This window comes from Lynx canadensis, chromosome C1 (assembly GCF_007474595.2).
Source record: "Lynx canadensis isolate LIC74 chromosome C1, mLynCan4.pri.v2, whole genome shotgun sequence".
NCBI lineage: Eukaryota > Metazoa > Chordata > Mammalia > Carnivora > Felidae > Lynx > Lynx canadensis.
The window spans coordinates 79,134,267-79,158,042 of NC_044310.1; the positions used below are offsets into that span (position 1 = coordinate 79,134,267).

Genomic DNA, 23,776 nt, shown 5'->3' on the forward strand with positions numbered 1-23,776 from the left:
AAATGACCGAAAGCAAAAACAAAACCTAAGAGTAGCAACAGCTCGATTCAAGCTCTTCCCGCTATAGAGCACTTGATGGCTGCAAAGACGATCACATCTATGCGTGGGAAAGTATATGCATAAATTCCACCACCTTCTAACCATGACTTCTCATTGCCAAGACCAATGCCACCGGACTCAGTGACTGGTTAGCCGAGACTAAACAACTCATTTATGTACCGTCTCTATGCTCCAACCTCTCTGTTTAGGCTCCTTCAGAAACACAGCTATTCTGCACTTGCAAGGGAACTCCCACCTCTTAGGTTCCCCTGGAGTGAAAATCACACAGACCTTCCCTCAGGAGTGGCCACTGGTAAGGAGGCAAATTTCAGCTCCTTTCCCCCGGCCTCCACACAAGAAAAATCAGAGACACAGGGACCAGAATGGCGGTTTGTTCTTATTGCCAGTTCCAGAAATGGGATCGATTGTGCTTCTCACCAAATTCTTTCTGTGGTTCATGAGAGACCTAAAGGTGGTCCCACCCCATCTGTAGGAGGATTACCTATTCTCTGAAAATTACCTCTGCATGCCCCACCCCCCAAAGCCTCTCCTGAAAACTGGGGTTCACACTATTCTTCCCCAACTGCATTGTAAACTGAAGTATTAATGTGCACACTGTCTTCTTGTTTTAGGTTTCAATGGTCTTAATGTGGTATCATAGAAGGGACATTGAACGGCTTGAAGCCAGACCACCTGGTTTCTATCCTTGGTGCTCCATTGAATGATTCTGGGTAAGCAGTTTCTCCTCTGGGGGAAGGGGTAAACTATCACCCCGCCAACTCAAAGCACTCGTTTTGAGACTCCAGGAGGACAACTCATTTGTGTTCCTTGTGAAGGTACTCAGACCCTGGAAAGTCTTTTGGAAACATAATGAGATGACACTATGACCTAATGCTCCTGTGGTAAGTCCTTCAAAGCAGGGGCTCTCCCTCAACGGTCACTTTCCACCCCACCCTCCCGGTAGAGTGCTTACGCATGGATGGGCTATTACATTCAATGTTCAGGGACTTTTGGACTTGAACATGCCTCAGTAATGCTATGGATCGATAATATCTTCACTCCAAACTCTTTTTCACCGCCATAAGCAAAATAGCCTTTCCTTTTCTCACCCAAGACCCACTGGTCTTTTGTGAAATGGCTGCCTTCTGTGAACCCCTTCAGGGATGTTAAGGTTGTGACCCTCAACATGGCTGGAACATCTCGTCTCTGGCCTCAACTCCACTGGGGCCAGCAAGGATTGCATAGCCTTGATTCTCCTCTCCATTCTTGGCCCCCTGTTTCGCTCTTTTCCAGGGCCCTGGTATGCAAGTCCACACGAGGCCCCTAAATACATTCTAAATTCCATCAAATCTCTGCAAGTAAGATTTTATTCCCTCAAAGCACCAGCGTGATTGGTCTCCTATGTAATGAAGGAGCTTTTATATTTTTAGTTTTCTTCCCATACAACAAACACTATTAATAACATTCTAGTTTCTCCAGAGATGATATGGATTAGACCAAATGGAAAGTTACCATGGCTACCAGAGTGTTATTTTTGGTATGAGAAATTCTTGCCAAGGGAAGCAGCATACACGGTCAAGAACTGGAGCTTTATTTCCGCTTTGCTATCAGGCAATCAATCCCAATGTAATTTTGCAACCCTAATTGCAACAGAAACTAATTATGAGTGGCAAGACCCGAAAACCCTAATTAAAGTAGGAGTCAATAAAATAAAGCGATGCGGCATTATCACCGGGGCAACTCTGGCGGAAAGCACAGGAGGTAACCGCCCAAACAAAACAGGACGGGAAGCACACTTTGAGGTTCAGTGGGGAGCCCTAAGTTGGGTCTGAAAGTGTCAGTTTCTGGTGAGTGAGCACATCAGGTCCCTTCCACAAAGATGCACCAAACTGGGAGCGAGGTGGGAAGCCTTGGGTAGAAAGGAGATGTTTCTACCATCAGTCGACCACCAGGAGTGGCAGTCACAGGGAGGCCAGGGAGGGAGAGCTGAAGAATGGCTAAATCAGGCTCACCCCATGTAATACTGTGGCTTTTCTGTGCAGGCCTCCGAGGACATAACTGCAAAGGAACTGGGGCATCCAAGCAGAATCTCATCACTTGGGCCCAGATATTTATGGGCTATTTCCTCACATATGAACCCTGAGCGGCACTTTTCTGAATTAGCAGAAGTTGGCTTCTGGAAGGACTTCTATTAGAGTGAAAACCTACTGCCAATCCCTGAAGTGTATGGTCCCTTTGGGACCTCCTGGTCTATCTTTGACAGCTTTAAAATACTGTTAATGGCATGACTTCATCCACCCGACGCTAGAACGATCCATATTTAGGCCAGAAACCACATGGTCCTCATATCACCCCACTGGACTCCAGGATAGAAAAGGGCTCTTAAATCAGGGAGGAAACACTTTTAACCGATGATTAATTACTCACCCCCGCCCCCGAATTCCTTGACAAAGACAAAAACAAACTTTGCTAGATGGTTAGAAAGCTACTCGGAACACTCCAACAGGGCAGTAAAATCAGAAGAAGCCTGCCCTCCTCTCCCGCAGGGTATATTATTTCTACAAAGGACTCTTTCTCCCTTTAATAGGTTTTCCTGTTAGGTTTGCCTGAGAAATCTTCTCTTTCAAGCATTATTAAAAAGAAGGAAGCGGAACATCATAACCCTGCACTAAATAAGTCAGTCCCTCAGGAGACGGAGCTCCAACATCTGGGTGGGAAGAATGTCACGAGAGCTTCGGATTCCTACTTCCCAAGAATAAATGAGGTCTGTAGTCAAGCTAGGACCGACAGGATTTCTTCCACGGCACACAAACCCACGAATCAATGAGAACCTGTATTAATCTTCATTCCTAGTGTTGTCACAGGCAGGCAACACGGAACACAAGTCTTGTCTTGAATTGGTCAAATGAGGTTCTTTGAATATTTTCGTCAAAATAGTGCACTGACATATTACGCAAAACCTTTGGCACTTGTGTCTCGTAACCAAGGTTCAAAATGGGAGTGGTAAAGAAAAGGCAGTTCCAAATGCCGAAATGTTTTGGAACGCGGCTGAGACTTGCAAGGAGTCGTCTGGTGGTTTCTGCATGTTATATACGTTATTGACATAATGGACTAGCAGGTTCAGCAGAGAGAGAGGGGCTCAGCCACCTCACACTCACTGCCAACAAGGGGAGAGAGACACAAAGAGAGAAAGAAGAAAAATAGCTCCGTCTTACTGAGTTACTTTGGTATAGAATGTCAGCCCAAAGAGACTGAAAGTGTCTTGAAAAACACAGCTTCATCCCAAAACACAGACTAGGACCTCCTTCTGTGCAGCTGGATTCTGCTTCTAGGGGAGGCAGTTCACTAGGGGCTTAGCAGGGTCTACCGACCAAAGAAAGCACCTCTGTTTTTACAGCCAGCGGGCTGTAAACTTTTTCTGGTGCCTTTTAGAAGACTAACGCTTTCAAGGCCCCTAAAAGAATCTCCAACGCACCTTATCTCAAAACTGCACCTACCTTGGCTCCAAGGAAAGACTTGCGGTGATAGAAGCAGCACAGGGCTGCCGAGAGGGCGTGGAAAGCATTGCATTCCTTAGGCATCTTTCAGTGTCCAGTCCCTGGACCACACACTTTCTTTAGGGTTAAAAGAAATGGGGCTTGGGCGTCGGAGCCCTGGCCCCACGGCGGCAGCAGCTTGGCTGCTGCTGCCCGCAATCCCGTGGCCGGTCCGGTCGGGGGAGTGAGCCACTCCTTCTCCCAGGCCAGGCTGGGACTCTTCCCCTCCGCTGAAGCCAATACGATCCACTCGCTCAATTCTGGCAGGCTGGTGTCCAGCCTGCCATGCACACAGTGCCAGAAATTCTCATGTGACCAGACTTGCTTTCTGATGAAATTCTAACCTCTCTTAGAAGAGGCTTTGGGCTTTAGCTGTCCCCTCAGTTTAGAGACCCAGCAGAAATCATTATCCCCCTCAGGCAGCCTGTCCTTTCCAGGGCTCTAGGGCAGCAGGCAGTCTGCTCCTAGAGGCTTTATCTGTTTGCCTGTCACCCTACCAGCTAAGGGTTAAGGAAGCATGCATCACACCACCTTGTGATTAGACAGAGGCTCCTTTGAGAAAAGGACCTAAAGGTGACTGGGGTGTGACTTTCCTTTAGGACCAATCCTACAAGTCCTAAGAAATGTGGGCAGGGTCCCTGGCCCCACTGTCCCACCCCACCCGCACTACTATTTATTTTTAATTAGAATGCTCCTGGCAGGTCGCTTGCAGCTGATAACGTTGGCATAGCCATCACTGTGGGCAAAGCAATACTGTCTTCCGGTGTTTAATTAGCAAGTCTGTTAGCAAATACCCCAAGCGTCCCATGCCCTCCCACCTGGCCGAGTGGTCTGTTGAGAGGATGGGGGACAGGCTATGTACTTCCTTCTGATCCTCCCCACTATTTGTCTCATTTCCCTCCTTCACTTGGAAAACTCTGTTTGAATTGTCCTCTCTGCCTAACCCAGATCCAGGACTTGGACCGTGAGGCCCATGCAGTACACGTAGCCAAGCCATCCTCCTGTGCTAAGAGGCCTTTGCCCCCAGGGAGAGCCTCCTATGACCTTCGGGGGAAAGTAATCACCTCCCTTCTAGCATTCCAGTTACAGTGGATGCTCAACAATGTTTTTTGTTTGTTTTTTGTTTTTGTCTTTCAAGTTAAACCCAGGTTTCTGCCTGTAGCTCCTCTCCTACTGTTCCAAACATTACCTTTCTGTGGCTTTGGCCACTCAAGACTGGAATGTGTCCTGAAGCTTTCTGAAACTTCACACAGGCAGAAACTTGTAATAAGGAAGAAACAGAACCTATTCAGTGCAGAAAGGAACGACACCAGATGAGGCATGAGGGAGGTATGAGAAATATCCAACAGGATGAGTGGCAAATCCTCGGGAGGCCTCGGCCTTTGGACTAGGTCAAGTTGGCCTGTAAAAATAGAGACGTGTTTGTTCAATGCCTGGTGAGCGGCTTCTGTGCTTGGATGCGGCCTGAAGGGGCAGAGGGGCAGCCTCATAAATACAGAGGGTGTGGGGATGGAGTGACAATAAGTCGGCACCACAGGGATGGTGGGGAAAGGGGAGGCTGACTTCCTTTATGCTCCCTCAGTCCTCCTCTGTGACTCTGGAGGTGAGACGTGCAGTCATGGGAGCTCCTGGGTCCATGGAAGTGCTCCCAAGAAGCCAGTAGCAAGCAGGAAGGGTGACAGAGTTCACGGGGATTCTGAGCTGGAGGGGCCCCTGGAGATGGGCCGGCTGGTGGCTCAGTACTGTCCTCCACAACCCAAGTACTGTATCCACGAGCAAGCATTTACTCTGTTTGCCCTCATTTCTATTAGCCGGGGTTCAAAGGTAAGTCCACCTGAGCAGCCGGAGCCCATGGCCTGTGTAGATGGCTCATCAATCAGGCCAACAGCCACCAGGTAAGGGGCCCAGTCTTCACCTGCTCATCCCCCTTGGCAGGAAATAAGAAGCACCACCAGGCTAAGAAACTCCCCAAGAGGCTACAAAAAAAAAAAAAAAAAAAAAAAAAAGAAAAAAACAAAAAAAACACACCATCTCCAGCCCGGGAAAAGGAAGGGCAACAGCTTTTTAAATCCGTCTCTCCGTCAGAGAGATTCGCCAGCCAAAGCCTCTGAACTCCTCCCGGACCCTCAGAAAGTCTGAATGAAATGCATTCCTGAAAGAAATATGCAAATAATTCAGCCATGTAAAATTACCAAGAATTATGTCATCAGATGCTCCAGGGCCAGGGTAAAAGCAAAACAAAAGATCCTCAGGTCACTGGAGAATCACAGCTCTTGTCACTTACCCTGTTTACTCTAAGAAACGCCCCCAAATGTCGAAAGAATTGATTGTCAGGATTAAAGAATGAGCTAGTCTTACTAGGTAAGTGTTTCCTAAGCATTTACAATTTTTTTTGTTCCATACCAAAAATAATTTCTGAAACAGCACTCAAAGGTTTTAATAAATTTCTCCTGAAATGGCCAAGGAGGGAGACTAAAATAATGTGTGGTTGTTGCATCTAAAGATGATAATTGCGTGAATTTGCAAAGTGCCCTTCACTGACTTGTTATGCTTCTAAATATCTGCATCCACACTGATCGATTCTCCCATGTTCTCCCCACAGTGATTATTCTATTCTAGTTACAAAGTAACAGAAGACCAGGACAGTATGTCACTCAGCAGAGAACAAAGGACCAGGGACTCCAGCCTGTGAATGCAGAACCTGGTATGCAGTCATGTGGAAATACGAGTAAGAGATTTTTTTCATGTCTTATAATTAAACCTGTTACTCACACAGCCCCATGAAAAGGCAGTGACCTGGGGCTGGGGTCACTCTCTGATGATTTGGTGCACGTGAGTTAGGACCAAATTTGGATTCAGGCTTTTCAACACATTACGCCTTTCTCAGGACCAGGGTCAGCATCTCTAGTGAGACCCCAGGGACTCATGGAGAGGGGGAGAGGGAGAGAGGGAGTGGTGCTGGGTGTCTCACAGAGCTCCTGGGAAACTGTGCTCTCTTGCGCCCCCTCTGGCCTCCGGGAAGACTTGCTCCTCTGCACCAAGGAACACACCTGTGAAAAAAGCCAAGGCAGCCAGGTAGACCCTCGAGGGGGTCTACCCCATGCCTTCAGGTCAAATGTTGTTCACCCAATCTGGGAAGAGGGTTAAAAAGGCCAGAGGAAGGCCCCCCGCTCAAGTGTTGTCCTCAATGCCATTGTTTTCCTTGGGCAGCCCTAATACTAACCTGCCCTATAGAGTAACCATGGAAACAGGAGTTGCCTGCCAGCCATATTCCACAGACGGTGCTTCCTGTTGGCAGCAGCCCTTGCACTGAGGGAGGCTGAGAGCCCGCAAGAGTCCCTCTCCCAGAGTGCTACCGTCTTCACTAGAAGATCAGGGTCCCAGTGAGGCAGACCCTCTCTTTGACCTGGCACGGGTGGGGAGAGTTGTGTAGGGAGAGAGATGTGCCTTCCAGGTATCTGCTTTTACCTGTTTCAGGGCAACTAGGAAGACCACGTTGCCAGTACGCCACCGTTCCCCTCCCCGAAGCCAGCCCAGAATCAGGGCATCACGCCTTAAGCGCACTGAGGTGCTCGTCATTGTCAAGTAGCCCCGTGGACAGTGACACTGCCCACGGTGGGCAGCACGCTGTCACCTGAGGGTACTGGTCCAAGGCTGCAAGGCCTGGGCTCGTTCCTGCCCACAGGGACACGCTCAGAGCATCAGTCAAGGGGTGAACACCAGTTGTGGAGGTCACAACAGCTCAGCCTCTCGTGGCAACTCCTGAGACTCCACCTCCCCAGCAAGACCTCTCTCCTGACTTTTTGCCTCCACTAAACCCCGGCATTCAGACTCTTGGTGAACAAAAACAGCTTTAATGAGATAGGGAGTAAGACTGATGCTACCATTCCCTTTTCCCTGGTGCCCCACACAACCGAGAAGATGAACCCGGATGGGCCCAATCCTAAGTATCCAAGACTGCCTTCTGCAGGTTCTGCCCCTTGAAGACCCTGGGAAGCCCAGAGCCAAAAAAGGTGCATTTAATTTTTTTTCATGTTTGTTTATTTTTGAGAGAGAGTGAGCGAGCGAGCACTAGTGGGGGAGAGGCAGAGAGAGAAGGAGACACAGAATCCGAAGCAGGCTCCAGATTCTGAGCTGTCAGCACAGAGCTGGACATGGGGCTCGAACTCACAAATCGTGAGATCACCACCTGAGCCGAAGTCAGACGCTCAACCGACTGAGCCACCCAGCATCAGAAAAGGTGCGTTTCTCTGCAACCCTGTCTCCCAAAGCTTCCCAGACACCTGGCCTGACTGCGGTATTCTGAGCACGACAAAGCAGGAGGCGAGCTGGTGGTGGAGGAGCTGGTGTGCCTCTGACTGCCCACCCTCACGTAAGTGATAGGACGCAGGGCTCGAGGGGAATTTGTTGGGAAACCTCTGAGGATGAGGAGAAGCCATCAGGGAAGAAGTCTCCTTCCCCTCAGGCCAGACTCAGCAGCTACACAAGCTGCCAAAGACCATTGGACACATTTTCCTATATGCAAACGAGATTCATCTCTTGCTCAAAATGCACACTGCACCCGGTGGGAGGAGGGTGGGAAACACTGGCCACGCTCTCAGGGCCACTCTGTGTGTTGCTGTGGACAAGATGTTTGCTTGCGCCTGCGAATACAGAGGGTGCGTTTAAGAGGGTCTACCGTGCACATCTCGGTCTGCCAGTCCTCAGATTCCTCATGGGGGTGAAAGACTATGGCTGTCAAATGGCCTCTGTCCGGAAGCAGTATTGATCTGCCTACCACATCAACAAAGGAACTAAGGACAGTATTCACAAGCACGTTTCTCCCTACCGGGTCTTACGGACCCCCCAGTAAATTTCCGTTTCTCTAACTGGCTATTAAAATTGTAAAACTGACATTGTGGAGCTGAATTACGTGAGCGCCCAGCCCTGACTCTGCTTTCTTGCACTATCACACACAATTCCGTCCCATACATCCCACCACCACCGCCTATTTTCTGATATCACCCCAGGAATCCTGCTACACAAGCCCAATTTTCGGTCTTCAGCATTAAGGCAAAATGAAACGTGCAAGCATGGGGCAGAATTCCAACCTCGAAGAACAGACTTGGATTCTGGTGGTCTCTGTCTTTTCTCACAGTCCATGAAAACCATCCAGCCTCCTCCCAGAGCAAAAAGGCACACGCTGTAACGTTTTACATATAATTTCAGGGGATACTTTGCCCCCCGAAGCCCATCCATATGCCCCTGGGAGACTCACTCATCCGAGATGAGCCAGCCTCTCCATGCTTCTTTCCATTCTACACTCACGATGCACGCACCTCGCCCAAAGCGGGCATTTGTTTTTCTGGGCATTGTAGCTCCGAAGCTTTCTGTGCTATGTGCTTTCCTCTTTCTCCTTCCTTCCACTTTGGTAAGTGTGAGCTATATAAGCAACTAATAGTGACCACAAATACCCTTCAGAAGCCCCTCCCAAGCAGAGCCGGAGAAACGCTCTGAGGGGCATCTGCAAAAGCCAGGACACGTGAAGCTTCCCCGGCCAGGACCAGCTGCACTGTCTCCCATCTCCACTGCCCCCAGCTCTCCCACCTCACAAGCATTTCTGCAAAATGACATCTTCCAACACTGAGCTGTGAGACACATATTTGCATGCCTCAAAAGCGACACTGGCAGGTGGGGTAGAAGGAGAGCCAGGGTGGGTTCAAGTCTTTACTGCACTGCTAGCAAGCTGGGTGACCTTGGGAAATTTCTTAACTTCTCTGAGCCTCCGTTTCCTCCTCCAACTTACCAGGTTTTTTTGAGGCCCAAGTGAGACAACCCATAAAGAGCCGGGCACTCAACACATAGTAGGCACTCAGCAAATGGGAGCTTCGGTTCCCATTTGTTCCTACTGCAGGGCATATTCCTGATCCCACCCAAATGTCAGACCACATGCCCCCCACAGGAGTGTGGACGGCTCTGCCCTGAGCCACCGACTGACAGGCTGGTACAACAGTGACTCCTGAACCTTGAAAGCCAGGGACCAACGAGGAGGCGTTTAAGAGTTTTCTCAGTCTTAAAATATTTTTAGCCTTCAAACTTTAAGATCACATATGAAAATCGCACATATGGTTTTAATCACACTTGCTCAGATGTCTCCAATGATTTTCTTACTCCAGAGCCGCTGTCGTTTGGAGACCTGTTTGTTTCAGCAGGTGGCACGTGTGTCCACGGCATCTGCCTACTCGGCCCTCACGCAGGGGGAGCTCCCGGTCCATCCACAGCTACTGAGCCCTCGATGCCCCACCCCATCCCAGCCAGTCTGACTGAGGATCCTGAACACCCCTCCCCACAGGACCTGGGTCGCACTGCCAGTTCCCCATTGCCCCCCTCAACAAGTCAGCTGCAGAGCTGGGAGTCCGTCTACACATCCTGCCTGGATGTTCTGCCGGATGCTCCTCCAGCCTCGCCCCCTTGCCTAGCCCAGCCCTCCAGGGTCTTGCTCTAGGACTAGATCTTCCATGTGAGGCTGGAGTCCCTAGAGGACCACCTTCCATGTGTGTGACTCCTTCATTCCGCATCAGCCCCTACTACTGGCTACTCTGATACCAATCATTTCTTTTTCTTTCTTTTTTTTATGTTTAGTTTTGAGAGGGAGAGAGAAAGAGAGACACAGAGGGTGAGTGGGGGAGGTGCGAGAGAGAGCGGGAGACCCAGAATCTGAAGCAGGCTCAGCACAGCACCCAGCGCGGGGCTTCAACTCACGAACCGTGAGATCATGACCTGAGCCGAAGTCAGATGCTTAACTGACTGAGCCATCCAGGCGTCCCCCCCCCCGTCCTTTTATTTTTTTTTTTAATGTTTATTTATTTTTGAGAGAGAGAGAGAGCGCGCGTGCGCGCGCACAAGTGGGGGCGGGGCAGAGAGAGAAGGAGACACAGAATCCGAAGCAGACTCCAGGCTCTGAGCTGTCAGCACAGAGTTTGATGTGGGGCTCGAACTCACAAACTGTGAGATCATGACCTGAGCCATAGTTGGATGCTTAACTGACTGAGCCATCTAGGCGCCCCTCCTTTTATTTTTTTTAATGTTTATTTATTTTTGAGAAAGAGAGATTGAGCACGAGTGGGTAAGGGGCAGAGAGAGAAGGAGACACAGAATCGGAAGCAGGCTCCAGGCTCTGAGCTGTCAGCACGGAGCCCGACGCAAGGCTCTAACTCACAGACTGTGAGATTGTGACCTGAGCTGAAGTCAGATGCTTAACCATCTGAGCCACCCAGGAGCCCCTGTTGGAGCACCTTTAAACCCCCGTGAGATGAGGGGAACCCCTCCCCAGCTGGTGGTAGGGCCTTGCTTGCACACCACACTCACTGTCACCACTGAATACTGAAGAATACAAGCTGGGTTCTCAGCAACCCTTCCCGACCACAGACTCCAGGGCTGCGTGCCCAGCAGACTGCAGCAGTCACAGACATCCCCCACCGCTCAGCCGGGGCTCCTCCAAGAGCCAGCATTTCACCCCCGTGCAAGGCCCCCAAGAGCCAGCATTTATACTGAGAGCTTTTACCATGGTGAAAGCTTATTTAATACTTACACTGGGAGACACATATTATTATCTCTATTTCATATGTGAGATCAAACAGTACTTAGAGTTAATAATTAAAATGACTCTCAATCAGAATAGCTGGATCAATCGGATGTGATAATGGAAGCATGACTAGCACCTGGTTGCCTGGAGTACCTTATCTTGTGCAAATCCAAAAGGCAGAATCATGGCTGCTGCAACAGCCCCCTCCCTCCCCCCCTCCCCCCCCAGACAGATATTCTTAGCAACAGAGGCAGCGGGTCTCACCTGAAATAGCCCATCAGAGATCTTCACTCATTACTGATGGGAAAGGGCAGAACATGTACAGATGGACACTGAAGCAGAATCTGTAAAGAACCAGGAGGCAGCAAAACCCTATAGCACAGGGGATGACTGCAGGGCTAAGGGACCGCCTTTTTCATATATAGAAACATCATCTAGGTCTATTTCTCTACAGGAGAAGGCCGACTCAGAGGGTGTGTTGCATGGGAAGGCTCATATTGATTACCAGCCAGTTTGTTCACTTCCTAGAGCAGTCAGGTGCCAAGCACAATGCTGCCTACAGAGGTGACATCCAGATGGTCAACACTTCTGGTGCCCAAGGTGGGACAATGGGTTCCTTTTGTCAGTGACTCAAAGGACAATACAATCCCTGGCCTTGTAGTGTGTACTCAGAGAGGGAGGTCAGGGTGGAGGAAGGGAGAGTTACCAGGGAGAGCGGCAGGAAGCCACCTGAACCAATCTCGAGGGACACCACAGCAGCCTCAGGGCTGGAGTACTTGTGACGGCAGATGTGAGAATTTTTCTGAGGCCAAACTATAAGCAGAATCCACAGCCCCTATGCTCCAGTGCCCACGACTTCTCTGTAACAGTATGGATCTGACAATCAGACTGGAAGGCAATGGGTATCCAGCACATAGGAGATAAACTCGAGAAGGATGAGTATAGGGTTTGAAAGGGTCAAAAAGAAAATACCTCTGCAAAACCTACCATTCATATGTCAGTATTTTACATAGGTACCCCAAGGAAACAGAGACAACCAGAAATAGCGCCCAATATACTTTTGTGATCCTGAACATTCAGGGGAAAAATGATATAAATAGCAGATAGTGGTTATTATGTTTAAAAACTTTAACCCGTGGCATGTACACGGGCATGTACCCGTGGCATCTTGTTTTGGATGTGTGAACTAATCAGAATTCTGAACACTAAATAGTCCAGGTGGACATGTGACCTAAGGTAGACCAATCAGAGTCCTTCCCTGGGAGTTTTCAAACCAGGGAGGAGGGAGAGGTCCCCTTTTCCCCTTGGGCCATAAACTTTAAGATTATAAACTAGTGCAGCCTACAGCCATGTGCTCCCACTATATAAACAAGCTGATCTGGGCAAATGCAGCCAGCATGCTGAGAAGTAGAGTCTGGACATATCTTCCTTCTTCAGCACAATCATCAACCCAGGCCACTCTACCCCTGCCCTTCCCAGTGGTAAATTTCCTAGCTCACATCATCAGTTTGAGAGTTTACTTTATGATTGTGAGATTAGGGAAGATTTGAGGTCGACACAGAATACACTGTGGGTTCCACTGGGGTTCACATGTGTAAGACGCGATCTCCACATCTGAGAAACGCTCAAAGGAAACCAACATAAACTGATGTTACATGAAAACACGTATAATACACACCCATTAATAATAGGGTTGTTCCCTCATGTTTCAGTGATGGGTGGAAATTAATGGTGCTTCACAGCCTCCAAGGATGTTCCATGAAAGAACTGACTTGCCTTGAGTTTTCAAGAAGAAACTGACATGAATTCGCCTCTGGGAAAAGGGATAGGAATTCATGGAGTTGGAATGTCCTGTGCCACTGAACGTAGGTGTGAGTTTTGCTCCCACACCCGGCACCCCTCCCAAGCTAGGGGAAACCATTAACAAATGGGTCATTCAACTCTGCTCATGTAGGCAACAGCACCATCTTCAGTTCCTGGAGGATGTTTCCAAAGCCTATTATATTTTGTGGAAAGACAGACGACCTGATTCAGAGGTGTTGTCTGAGACATTCCCTTACTAAGGCCAGGTGGACTTTACCAGCTACAACTGATTACCTGGGAGAGCAACTCTCATGTCTTCTCTGTAGGTCAAAGAAAGGGAAATCTGTATCATCCCCAAAATATATTCAGATCTTCCCAAATTTACTCCTTATGCAGTCCTTAGGTGGACATGGCCCAGAAAGAGCTTCAGAGTCCCCACTGTCAGTCTCTGTGGCCCTATGCGGCTTCCTTCATGCACTGCGATCATTTTATTTACCTCAGTGAGGGGCCCCAGCTCTAACACCTGGCTGTTGAAGCACTCATTAAAGTGATCTATGTCTTTGTTTGCTTCAGGACTTATTCATTGTCTAACTCATTGTCAACACTCCAATGCCCAGAAGGATTGGGGCCAATGCCTGAACAGGATAGAGGCCAGTGAATGGTTGGAGAAGGCACAGGGATTGTCAGTCTGGGTCCACAAACACTCTGGAAGTAAGACGTACAATAAGTGCACATGCATATTTCTAGACATAGTTCTTATTCATCCCGTTGGCAAAAAGATAGGCACTTCCTCAACTAATTCAGAACCACAGAGGCCTAAGGCAGGACTTGCCACATGAGGGTTATGACCCTCGTTGGGTGAACCAGGCTTGCCATCCCTGTGTCTGGATTAGGACTGGTCCCTTCTTCAGCCCTCAGAAGCACCTCATTCTCAACCGTGAACTGCCTGGGGTCCCAACTGGAGAGAGGCTCCCAGAACACATGATTCCCCACTCCTACCACCTGCAGAAGCAATCATTAAATGCTGTGAAACCAGGAGATAAGAGGATGCAGCCCTATTCTGCCTGGGCTCATTCCAGCAAAAGCTCAAAGACAGAGGGGAGGACACTGGGCCATGATGGACTCACATGCTTCAAAACACACCCACCTGGGCCTGGGGAAAATGAGAACCCAATTGGAGACTGGTGGTCACAGGAAACAGTCCCTCAGCTTCATCACTGCTTCTGTACAAAAAGCTCTTTTGAGAGTGTGAATGGAGGCTTTATGTGGTTAAGTTCTCATCCACAGGCTAATAAATATGTGAAATGGCCTCTCAGACCAGGTTCCTGCAGCCTGGACACTGAGGTCATTCAAGAAACAATTAGATGCCATCTGGAGAGAGCTGGGACTCAAAAGGAAATTGCCTCGAAGGGCCAAACAGCATGTTCTTGTTCCCAGGGTCTGACACATCCTTATCTTCACTGACATAACCGACGGATGGAGCTCGGCCAGCTAACCCACACTGGGAGCACAGAATGGGCAAATGTGGTGGCAATTAATAAAAGCTTAAGGACCAGAAGAATGTTCATTTTCAGCCTGCCTCAACTTAATGTATCCCCTGACTCACTTTCACATCCAAGCTGAGCATGTCTGCCATAACCCAGACCTTGGCCTCACCAAGCTTTAGGTTTTCACGGCTTTAAAATAAAGCAGTCAGAGCAGAACAGCGACTGCTTCTGGGCCAGCTCTTCACAGTATATAATGAGCGACACGATCATATGAAACAGAGTTGGTATTTGTTGAGGCTTCACGATCCATTCAATTGTAAAGAAAAGGCCCCATAACTGAAGACCCTTATTTCTAGGACAGATTCCCAACCTTATTTTTAAATAAAAATTTAATGTCTCTTCTGTATTAATGATCAGTATCTTTTAAAGAGTATATGGATTTAGATAAACAGGAGATGATTATTTGTATTCTAAGTGTTTCTGCAGCTTTATAACAGCTCTTAAGTAGCAGGAGACCCTCTGGGATGGCAGAGCTCAAAGTGCAGCGGGGAGGGGGGGCATGGGGGCCCTTTAGGGGAGTCCATGAGGCCAAAACTATTTTCATAACAATACTGAGACATTTTTTGCCTTTTTCGCTGGGTTGGCATTTCCACCAATGAGGTAAAAGCAAGGACGGGTCAAACTGCTGGGATTTTAGCACAAAGCAAGGGAGACGTCCCAAACAGGATACCGACTCACTGCATTTCTTAGCTACCAGTTTCTTAAATTTATTTTTTTAGTATTAAAAAGGTTTTTTAAAAATATTTCTTTAAAAAAATAGGCAGTTTCACCTAAAAGTCCTTGATGAAGCAGTAAGAATTACTTGCTTTATCACAGCTGGACCCTGGAGCCTAGGTCTCTCTTTAATATTCTGTGTGATGAGGCAGGACACGGGCACACGGCCCTTCTCCCACACACCCAAGTCCAGTGGCTGCCTCGAGGGAAAGCAAGCGTGTGTGGAACCAGCTCCTTTTTCCTGGAACACCACTTTTACTTCAAAGAATGTCTGACAAACTGTGGTTATTCAGATGTGGCTAGTTATCTGGCAGGTATTTTCTAAAAAAGGAACAAAGTGAGCCTGTCACTTATAGGAGAAAAATTGATAGTATTTGTTGCCAGTGATGAAAATTGAGCTTTCGACTGAAAATTAGAATGCGGGGAAACTTGTATTCACGACCATGACTTTGACAGCTTCCCAATAGCTTTAATAATTTTTTTCTGATAAGTGGGGATATAAATGAAAGTGAGTTTTTAATATTGTATAATGAAATATATTAACATTTTGAATATGTGCATAACTCAAACAACCAGTATTTTTCAAACGCTCAATGCATGATGACACAAAATCACACACGGGTAAAAGACCCAACTTGTCACAGAGACTAATGGATTTTAAGGGAATACAGTATAAAGGAAAAAAAAAGTTCATGAATATGGTTTCAGATTCCACATTATAATTAGCCTTTATGGAGCTACAACTTTTCAAGTTTTAGCATAACATCAAAGAAGAATAGCTCCAATTATCTGAAAACGCTATTAAAATAGTCCTGAGGGTTGTAAAATGGGTGAAGGGGGTGGCAAGGTACAAATATTCAATTATAAAATGAATAAGTCATGGGGAGATACAATGTACAGCATGGTGACTATAGCTAATAACACTGTATTGCATATTTGAAAACAGCTAGGAGAACGAATCTTGGAAGTTTTCGTCACAAGAAAAAAATTTTATAACCATGTATGTTGATGGATGTTAACCAGACACAGTGGTGTGCATTTTGCAACATATACAAATACTGAAGTTATTATGTTATATACCTGAGACTAATATACTGTTACATCAATTACACCTCAGTAAAAAGAAATACCCTTCCCATCTTGAACTATGTGTCTGTGCAAGGCCAGATTTTCTTCAGACTTCAACCAAAACAACACAACAGACTGAAGGCTGAATAAGGTAGGAGAATCAAGCTGTATTCTATGACACTAAAGAGATTTGCAAAAATGTAAAACAGTGCCATTCCTCTCACAAAATTTTGTTTTGGAAAATGATTATTTTTCAGAAAAATAATTATTGTGATTTTAAATAAGTAAATATTTAAAAATTCCTGTATTTCACTTTCTAAGACAATAAACCACTAGTTAAAAAAGCTCACATAACAAAGGCTCCTTGGGGTCCCCCCAAAATTTTTAAAAGTAGTTTTTAAACTTTTTTTTTTAAAGTTTATTTATTTCTTTTGAGAGACAGAGAGACGGAGAGAGGCACGGAGAGAGAGAATCCTAAGCAGGCCCTGCCTGCCATCAGCTCAGAGCCCAACGCAGGGCTCGATCTCACAAACCATGAGATCATGACCTGAGCTGAAATCAAGAGTTGGACGCTCAACAGACTGAGTCACCCAGGTGCCCCTGGGGTCCTCAATAATTAATAAGAGTGAAAACAGGTCTTGAGCTCAAACAGTTTAAGAACTTCTGCTCTAATACATCTAAGCTCCTTGTTTTACATAATTTTGATTGATCCATAAATTTTCAGCATATTTATGAAGTAGACTAATAGAAGGGTGTTTTTATTTTAATAAATAACTCTACCATAAAAACACTAACGCTTATAGAGAAGATTTGGAAACTGGGAGAAACGTGTAAAACAAAACAAACACTCTCTAGCTGCAGGAAGTGAATTTTGACCTATAACTCTCAACACTCAATCATTCTACCCTTAGTTTTCTCTTAAGGAAGTCCGCACACAAATGTGCACCAAGCCCTCTGAGTTGCAGGCAACGCAACTCTCCTGCATCGTGCTTCACTCCTCTGCGTTCCCACGCACACCGATCAGGCAGGAAATGCTGAAGACCGCCTTCGTGTGAGACCACAATCGCCCTTCTTCAACACCTCTTCTGCTGTCACAGGCCCACACTCTCCTGTCTCACCTGGACAGTCACAATGGCCTCCCAACTCCTCTCCCTGTTCTTGCCCCCGCTCCTGCCATCTGCTAGCCACATTGAACCCAGTGTCATCCTGACTTGGCTCCCCACCTCACTCAGCAAAAGTTACCTACGGGCCCCAGGCAATCTGCCCCCTCCCTCTTATCACTCTCTTACATCAGCTTCTACCTTTCTCTCGCTCAAGTTCACTCCCTTCTAGCCTCTCTGGCCTCAAGGCTGTTCCGGGTGGAAGAGGTGAACTCCTGCTTCATGACCTTGCCCTTGCTACAGCCTCTTCCCTTTAGACATCATGCTTGACTGGCCCTTCCACTCAGGTCACCCTCTGGGTGAGCCTCTCCCTGGCCACCCTATTTAAAATGTGGCACCCCCTCACCCCAATATTTCATAGTTCTTTTCCCTGATAAATCTTTTCGCTTAGCGCTCATCACTGCCTCACGTGCTTGCTAGGGTGTCTTCCCCATCTCCCAGTCCTCCTCCCCAGAGTACAAGCTCCACAGAGGCAGGGACATTGTTTTGTTTCGCTGCCATATCCTCAGCCCCTAGAACACTGACCAGAAGGCAGGTCTTCAATATATATTTATTAAATGACTATGACATATGTAACAAATAGGGCTATATTTTTAAATAACCACAAGACTGTTTTTAACAGCATTAAAAAGAACCCAAATGTCAGTGGGGAATTGGCCAATATTGGCCAATTTCATACAATGGGATACTGGATAGACATTCAAAAGGAGGTAGACTCATGTATTTAACATGCAATGATGTTCAATAAAAAAATCAAGTTGCAAAGCAATATGTAGTTATATGTTATTTTTGGCAGTCAATCAATCAATCAACCAATCAATATAATTGTTCCCCAACTCAGCCTTCTTACTTCCTTAATCTCAGAATTTCCCAGGAATACTTGAGCTTCCTCACTCTCTTCCCACTCAAGAAATATGTGAGTACCTATCCTTCTTGTAGACTCCTGCTACCCTCTCTCCTACTCCACTCAGCCTGGGCACACATTGCCCCACAGGCATGGGGTCCTTCCCCAACAATCTCTAATAGGCTGATACCTGTTTTCTGCCTCACCTAATACCAGCTTTCTTCTGGCCATTTTTTTCAGCTGTCAAATAGCAATTCAAATATCATTAAAAAAATTTTTTTTAATATCTATTTTTGAGAGAGAGACAGAGAGAGAGAAAGAGACAGAGCATGAGTGGGGAGGGACAGAGAGGGAGACACAGAATCTGAAGCAGGCTGCAGGCTCCGAACTGTCAGCACAGAGCCTGACGCGGGGCTGGAACTTGCAAACTGTGAGATCATGGCCTGAGTGGAAGTCAGACAATTAACCGACTGAGCCAGGCAGGTTCCCCCAAATATCATTTTTTCCAAGGATACTTCTTGGTTGCCACAGGTAAAACTTCAGATCACTACCAACTGCCCCTCCCCACTCAAAATCTACATGCAGTGTTACAGCATCTTAAGAGATTTTTGTCCAAGAATGTAAGACAATTCACCCTATTAATAAAATGCGTTTACAATTTTAATCTGTTTAATATAAACCCAAAGAAAACCACCTGCCTCTTTATTTACTTTAAACACAGCCTTTAGTTCTGAAGTTAAAATGTTAATAGTTTAATATCAAAAGCTCCCAGAATATTTAGACAATGAACTGTAGCCAAACGCTGCACTGTTGTGACATATTATTTCCACTAGAGGGCGGAATTGAACAACGATTGCAAGGCTTAAAAAAAAAAAAAAGCATGGCTCTCATTTGGGAGCTGATAACAAGATCTGCTGAGGAACTGATAGGTCTGAGCCACAGAGGTTGCCAGAATTACACTTTAAAAAAAAAAAGTATATATACCTCTGCCTAAATGTGTGACTATTTAAGGTGACAACAGCGACCCCACAATTTTTATCCTATACCAGGTTGGCGAGAGAATGAAGACAGGATAGGAATCTTCTTGCTTTCATTAAATAAAATCACTGGAGAAATTTCTGGAAAAGTTTTAGAGATGCTGAGTGTTACTTGCTTCTTGGGAAACTTTAAGACCTTTAGAACACCCTCATTCCTTCTTCCTTCCATTTAAATGCCCTTTGCATCTGGTTTTATGTGGTCATCAGTCAGTCACTAAATATTAAGAAAAGGTCCATGCCCTCAGAACTCACCTTCTAATGAGGCTTTTGGGGTTGTTTTGATTTTTTTTTTTAACGTTTATTCATTTTTGAGACAGAGAGAGACAGAGCACGAATGGGGGAAGGTCAGAGAGAGAGGGAGACACAGAATCCGAAACAGGCTCCAGGCTCTGAGCTGTCAGCACAGAGCCCGACGCGGGGCTTAAACTCACGGACCGCGAGATCATGACCTGAGCCGAAGTCAGACGCACAACCGACTGAGCCACCCAGGCGCCCCTTGATTTTTTAAATAAACAAATAGAACTTGGGACAAGTGATGATCCCCAGAGTAATGACATAGTGACGTGGGGAGGCAGCTTTCAGCAGTGGGGTCAGGGAAGGTCTCTCTGAGGCAATGAAATCTGAGTCACACCACACAGGAGATGACCATGATAGTAACTAAATTAGTATTTGCTGAGTGCTATCTGCATGTCAGGCACTGTGCTGATAACTTTACATGTAGCAACTAATTTAATTCCTACATGCTCCCATTTACTGTCAAGGAAACCCATCTCCAGAGAATTTCAGAAATTTGCCCCAAGTCACACAACTAAGCTAGGGGTTTAGATCTATGTTGGCTTCCTACTGCTGTAACAAAACACCACAGATTTGGTGGCTTTAAAATAGAAATTTATTCTCTCACAGTTCTGGAGGCTAGGAGTCCAAAACTAAGCTGTTGGCAAAAGTCACATTCTCTCTGAAAGCTCTAGAGGAAGACCCTTCCCTGCCTCTTCTTAGATTGTGATGGCTATATTCCTTGGTGTTGTTGGCTTATCCATACATCAACTCCAATTTCTGCTTCCATGGTCACATGGCATTCGTTCTCCCTGTGTGTCAGTGCCTTTGTGCACAAATTCCTCTCTTCTTATAAGAACACTGGTCTTTGGATTAGGGTGCACCCTAATCCAGTATGATCTCATCCCAGTGTGATCATACCTGCAAAGACCTTCTTTCCAAACAAGGCCACATTTACAGGTACTGGGGGTTCGTACTTCAATATATGCTTTGGGGCAACACAGTTCAACCCACTTTAAACCACTCAACTGTAAAAGAAGCATTCATGCCAAAGAAAAGGCAAAGACCGGGGACCAGTAGGAAAAGCCAGGATGGAGGAATATCCCACTAAGGCAGATGGCAGAATGAGGTCAGAGGTAGACAGGCCACATGAGGAGGGTTCTGAAGTCCGATTATAAAACGGAGCCTAGTCAGATGCCATAGTTTCGATTCTCGCTTGCATGCTAGTTTTCCAGTCTCTTTGCCACCTCTCTACCTGCCATTGCTTGGGATCCCAGAGGAGTCCTCTTACTTTCAGTCAAGGATGAAGGCTGCGGCATAAAATACAATGGTGAACCTAGCTGTACTAGGCCAGACAAGTCTCCTTTGAGCACCTTTAGAGGGCAGCTCCAGGGTTTGACCTTGATTCAAACCATCAAGTTCAGGAGGCCCAGGGAGAATTTGCTTTTGACTTGGGACACTGAGAAAACACATCTCAGTCTGCATTGGGGGGGAGCAATCTGGCCTGAGGAAATTATCTAGACAAACCCCAGGCAAGAACCGTCAGGATTGCAGCACCTGTGCTGTCCCCACACACCTGTTCAGCCAGCAAAACTGAAGGCCTTAGATGTGATGGGCCCAGCGGGAGATGCTGCTCAGAGCAGACAGGTCTACCCCACAAGATGCCAAGTTAGATCCAAATCGTGCAGGATTGCCACTGTAGCATCTCTGTGAAGGTGCAAGGTCTCATCACAACTTGCACAAGGACTCATTGCTATGTCACCAGGCGAGATAACAGTGATGTCCATCACGCAAGGCTGAAAGCCTACTATGCATTTTTATTGAAAGCCTACCATGCATTATTGAGAGGCAAACCAGGAACAGTGAATATACATATAGTCTAGAGCAGGAGTCAGCAAATCTTTTCTGTAAAGGGCCCGACAGTAAATATAACAGGCTTTGCTGCCCATTCTGTCATATCTACTCAACTCCATGGTTATGGCGAGAAAGCAGCAACATGTAAATGAATGGGTGAGGCTGTGTTTCAATAAAGCTTTACGCATGTTGAAACCTGAATTTTATAATTTTCACATTCCTCTTTTGATTTAAAAAAAACAAAAAACAAAAAACATTTCAAGTGTGAAATCCGTTTTTAGCTTACAGGCCAGACAATAACAGGCTGCAGGCCAGATTTGGTCTCCGGCTATAGTTTGCTGATCCTACCAGTCTAATGATATCCCCACATGCTCATCAGTTAACTTAATGTCATTGTGGTAACAAGGTCTCCAACTGGAAATTTCCTGTCCTCCCCTAAAATATTCACTGGCTTCTGGGCAAGACGCCAGACACTCGTGTGACCTCTGGAACCTCCTCTGGCTTCCTCTTCCTCACCTCCTCCAGTTAAGTCCGCCAGGAACTGTCAACTCACCTAATAAAATGGCTCTTAATTCTCTCTTGGAAAGGCCTCCAGGCCCTGCCCTGACTTTCCCCGCCCACTGCCACTATCTAAGGTTAGGCTCTTGGAAACACTTTGCTCCCACCTCTCACTCCACTGAGCAATTACCAACACGTGATACATGCTCACAACTATCTGTTGAATGAGCCAATGCAGTAAAATATCCATAAGCTCAGCACTTTCGCCATGTGATCAGCAGTCTGAGGTAGCCCATCTCCAAATCAAACATTTCCCCTACTGGGGTGACAGCCCTTAAGGGCTAAAATATGGTAAGGTTTTAGTTTGCCTTTTTAAAGTCACGCTCACTTAGGTTTAATTTACACAGAGTAAGAATCACCCCTTTTAAAAAGTATCATTCTGTGAGCTTTGAAACAACCATAATCAAGGTGTTTCTATCATTTTAAAAGCTCTTTTGTTCCCTTTTGCAGTCAACCTCTCATCTGTTTTCTGTCACTAGTAAGTTTTTATACTGACAGTCCATTCTTTTTTAGGCTGACTATCGCGCCATTGTATGGTATCCTACAGTTTCGCCATTCACCAGTTAAAGGGCATTTGAACTGTTTCCAGTTTTTGTCAATTATAAATCATGTCGCTATGAACATTCACATATAGATTTTAAATGAGCATACCATTCCATGACAAGATTTTGCTTTTTACAAATGACCGCATTTTCAAAGACCTGCGGGAAAAGATTCCTTTGAAAGAGGGACTGTCCTCGATCCCTATTCTTCAGTCTTCCCACCCTGCCTCTGTAATTGGTTTTTAAACGGTAGTAACGTTAAACCTCCCAAGAAGATTTGCAGAGAATGTTTTTGGGGTGGAGTGGGAGAGGGTGGATGGGAGCTCTCACTCGCTCCTCTGAATGTGAGCCCCAGGGCTGTTTCACATTCACCGTGGGCAGCGTTTGATCTTCTGGTCCCACAGGGCACGGTGCTGGCTCTGCGGATGTGCACACTCAGGCAAAAACCTGCAGAGCCAGCCAATTGGGCCGTTATTTGGTTCATATAACTTGCTAAAATCTCACGGAATGTACAGCGTACCATTGTTTCCGTAAGTCCCTTTCATGACTTTGTTAGCTGGCTAATTCAGAGCAGACTAGCCTGTTTTCCCCGCTGGAAGAAAAGACGTCCCTCAAAGGCAGCTATTTAACCGTGACCATGGCTGCAGCCATCTTGAGCACAAAGCGAACGCAGCCTCGCTGGCCCCTCTCCCACGAGGTCCCAACGCCGGCCCGCGCGCTTATTCTTGGCGCTGGAATTCGCATAATTACTCCTCTTTTAATCTGCTGGGTGACCTAATGTAGCCCGGGCCGGCTGCAGGAAGCAGCCTTGCTGAGATCTGAGCCTCGGGCAGCCTGTCTTATCTGTAGGGCCCTCTCACAAGGAGCATTTCGGAGAATTAACCCCACAGAGGACTGATTGCCAAGGATCCCCAGACTCGGGAGCTGCTCATGCGCGCTGGGTGGTGGGAACGGGGGACGGGGGACGGGGGACGGGGGACGGGGGACGGGGGGGGGGGGGGGGGGGGGCGGGCGTTGAGGGGAACGAGCCGTCGGAGGATTCCAATCCCCACTCAGGATAACAGCTCCAGCCCTCTCCTTTCTCCTAGCCTGCGAAGGAGCTCAGAAACCGCAAATCATTTCAGAAAAGCTCGCAAGTGGTTCCAGCAAGAATCCACCCAGGCTGACTACAAAAGAAAGGATATTTGTTCACTAGGAGGCTAGCCCGGGACAAAAGGCTGCATTCCGTCCTGACACT

General features: G+C 46.9%; 1 protein-coding gene across 3 annotated transcripts in view; it reads right to left on the minus strand.

Moving 5' to 3' along the window:
• BCAR3 (BCAR3 adaptor protein, NSP family member) overlaps positions 1 to 23,776 on the minus strand; it is a 113,789-nt gene that overhangs the window by 50,029 nt on the left and 39,984 nt on the right. The window contains exon 1 of one of the 3 annotated variants that reach the window (XM_030326234.1): positions 3,537 to 3,725. The exons of the other annotated variants lie outside the window; for them this stretch is intronic. Coding sequence (XP_030182094.1) covers positions 3,537 to 3,620 — 84 coding nt within the window. The 5' untranslated portion in view covers positions 3,621 to 3,725. Of the gene's footprint in view, positions 1 to 3,536; positions 3,726 to 23,776 lie in introns of those variants that run through there. 3 annotated transcript variants of the gene reach the window in all.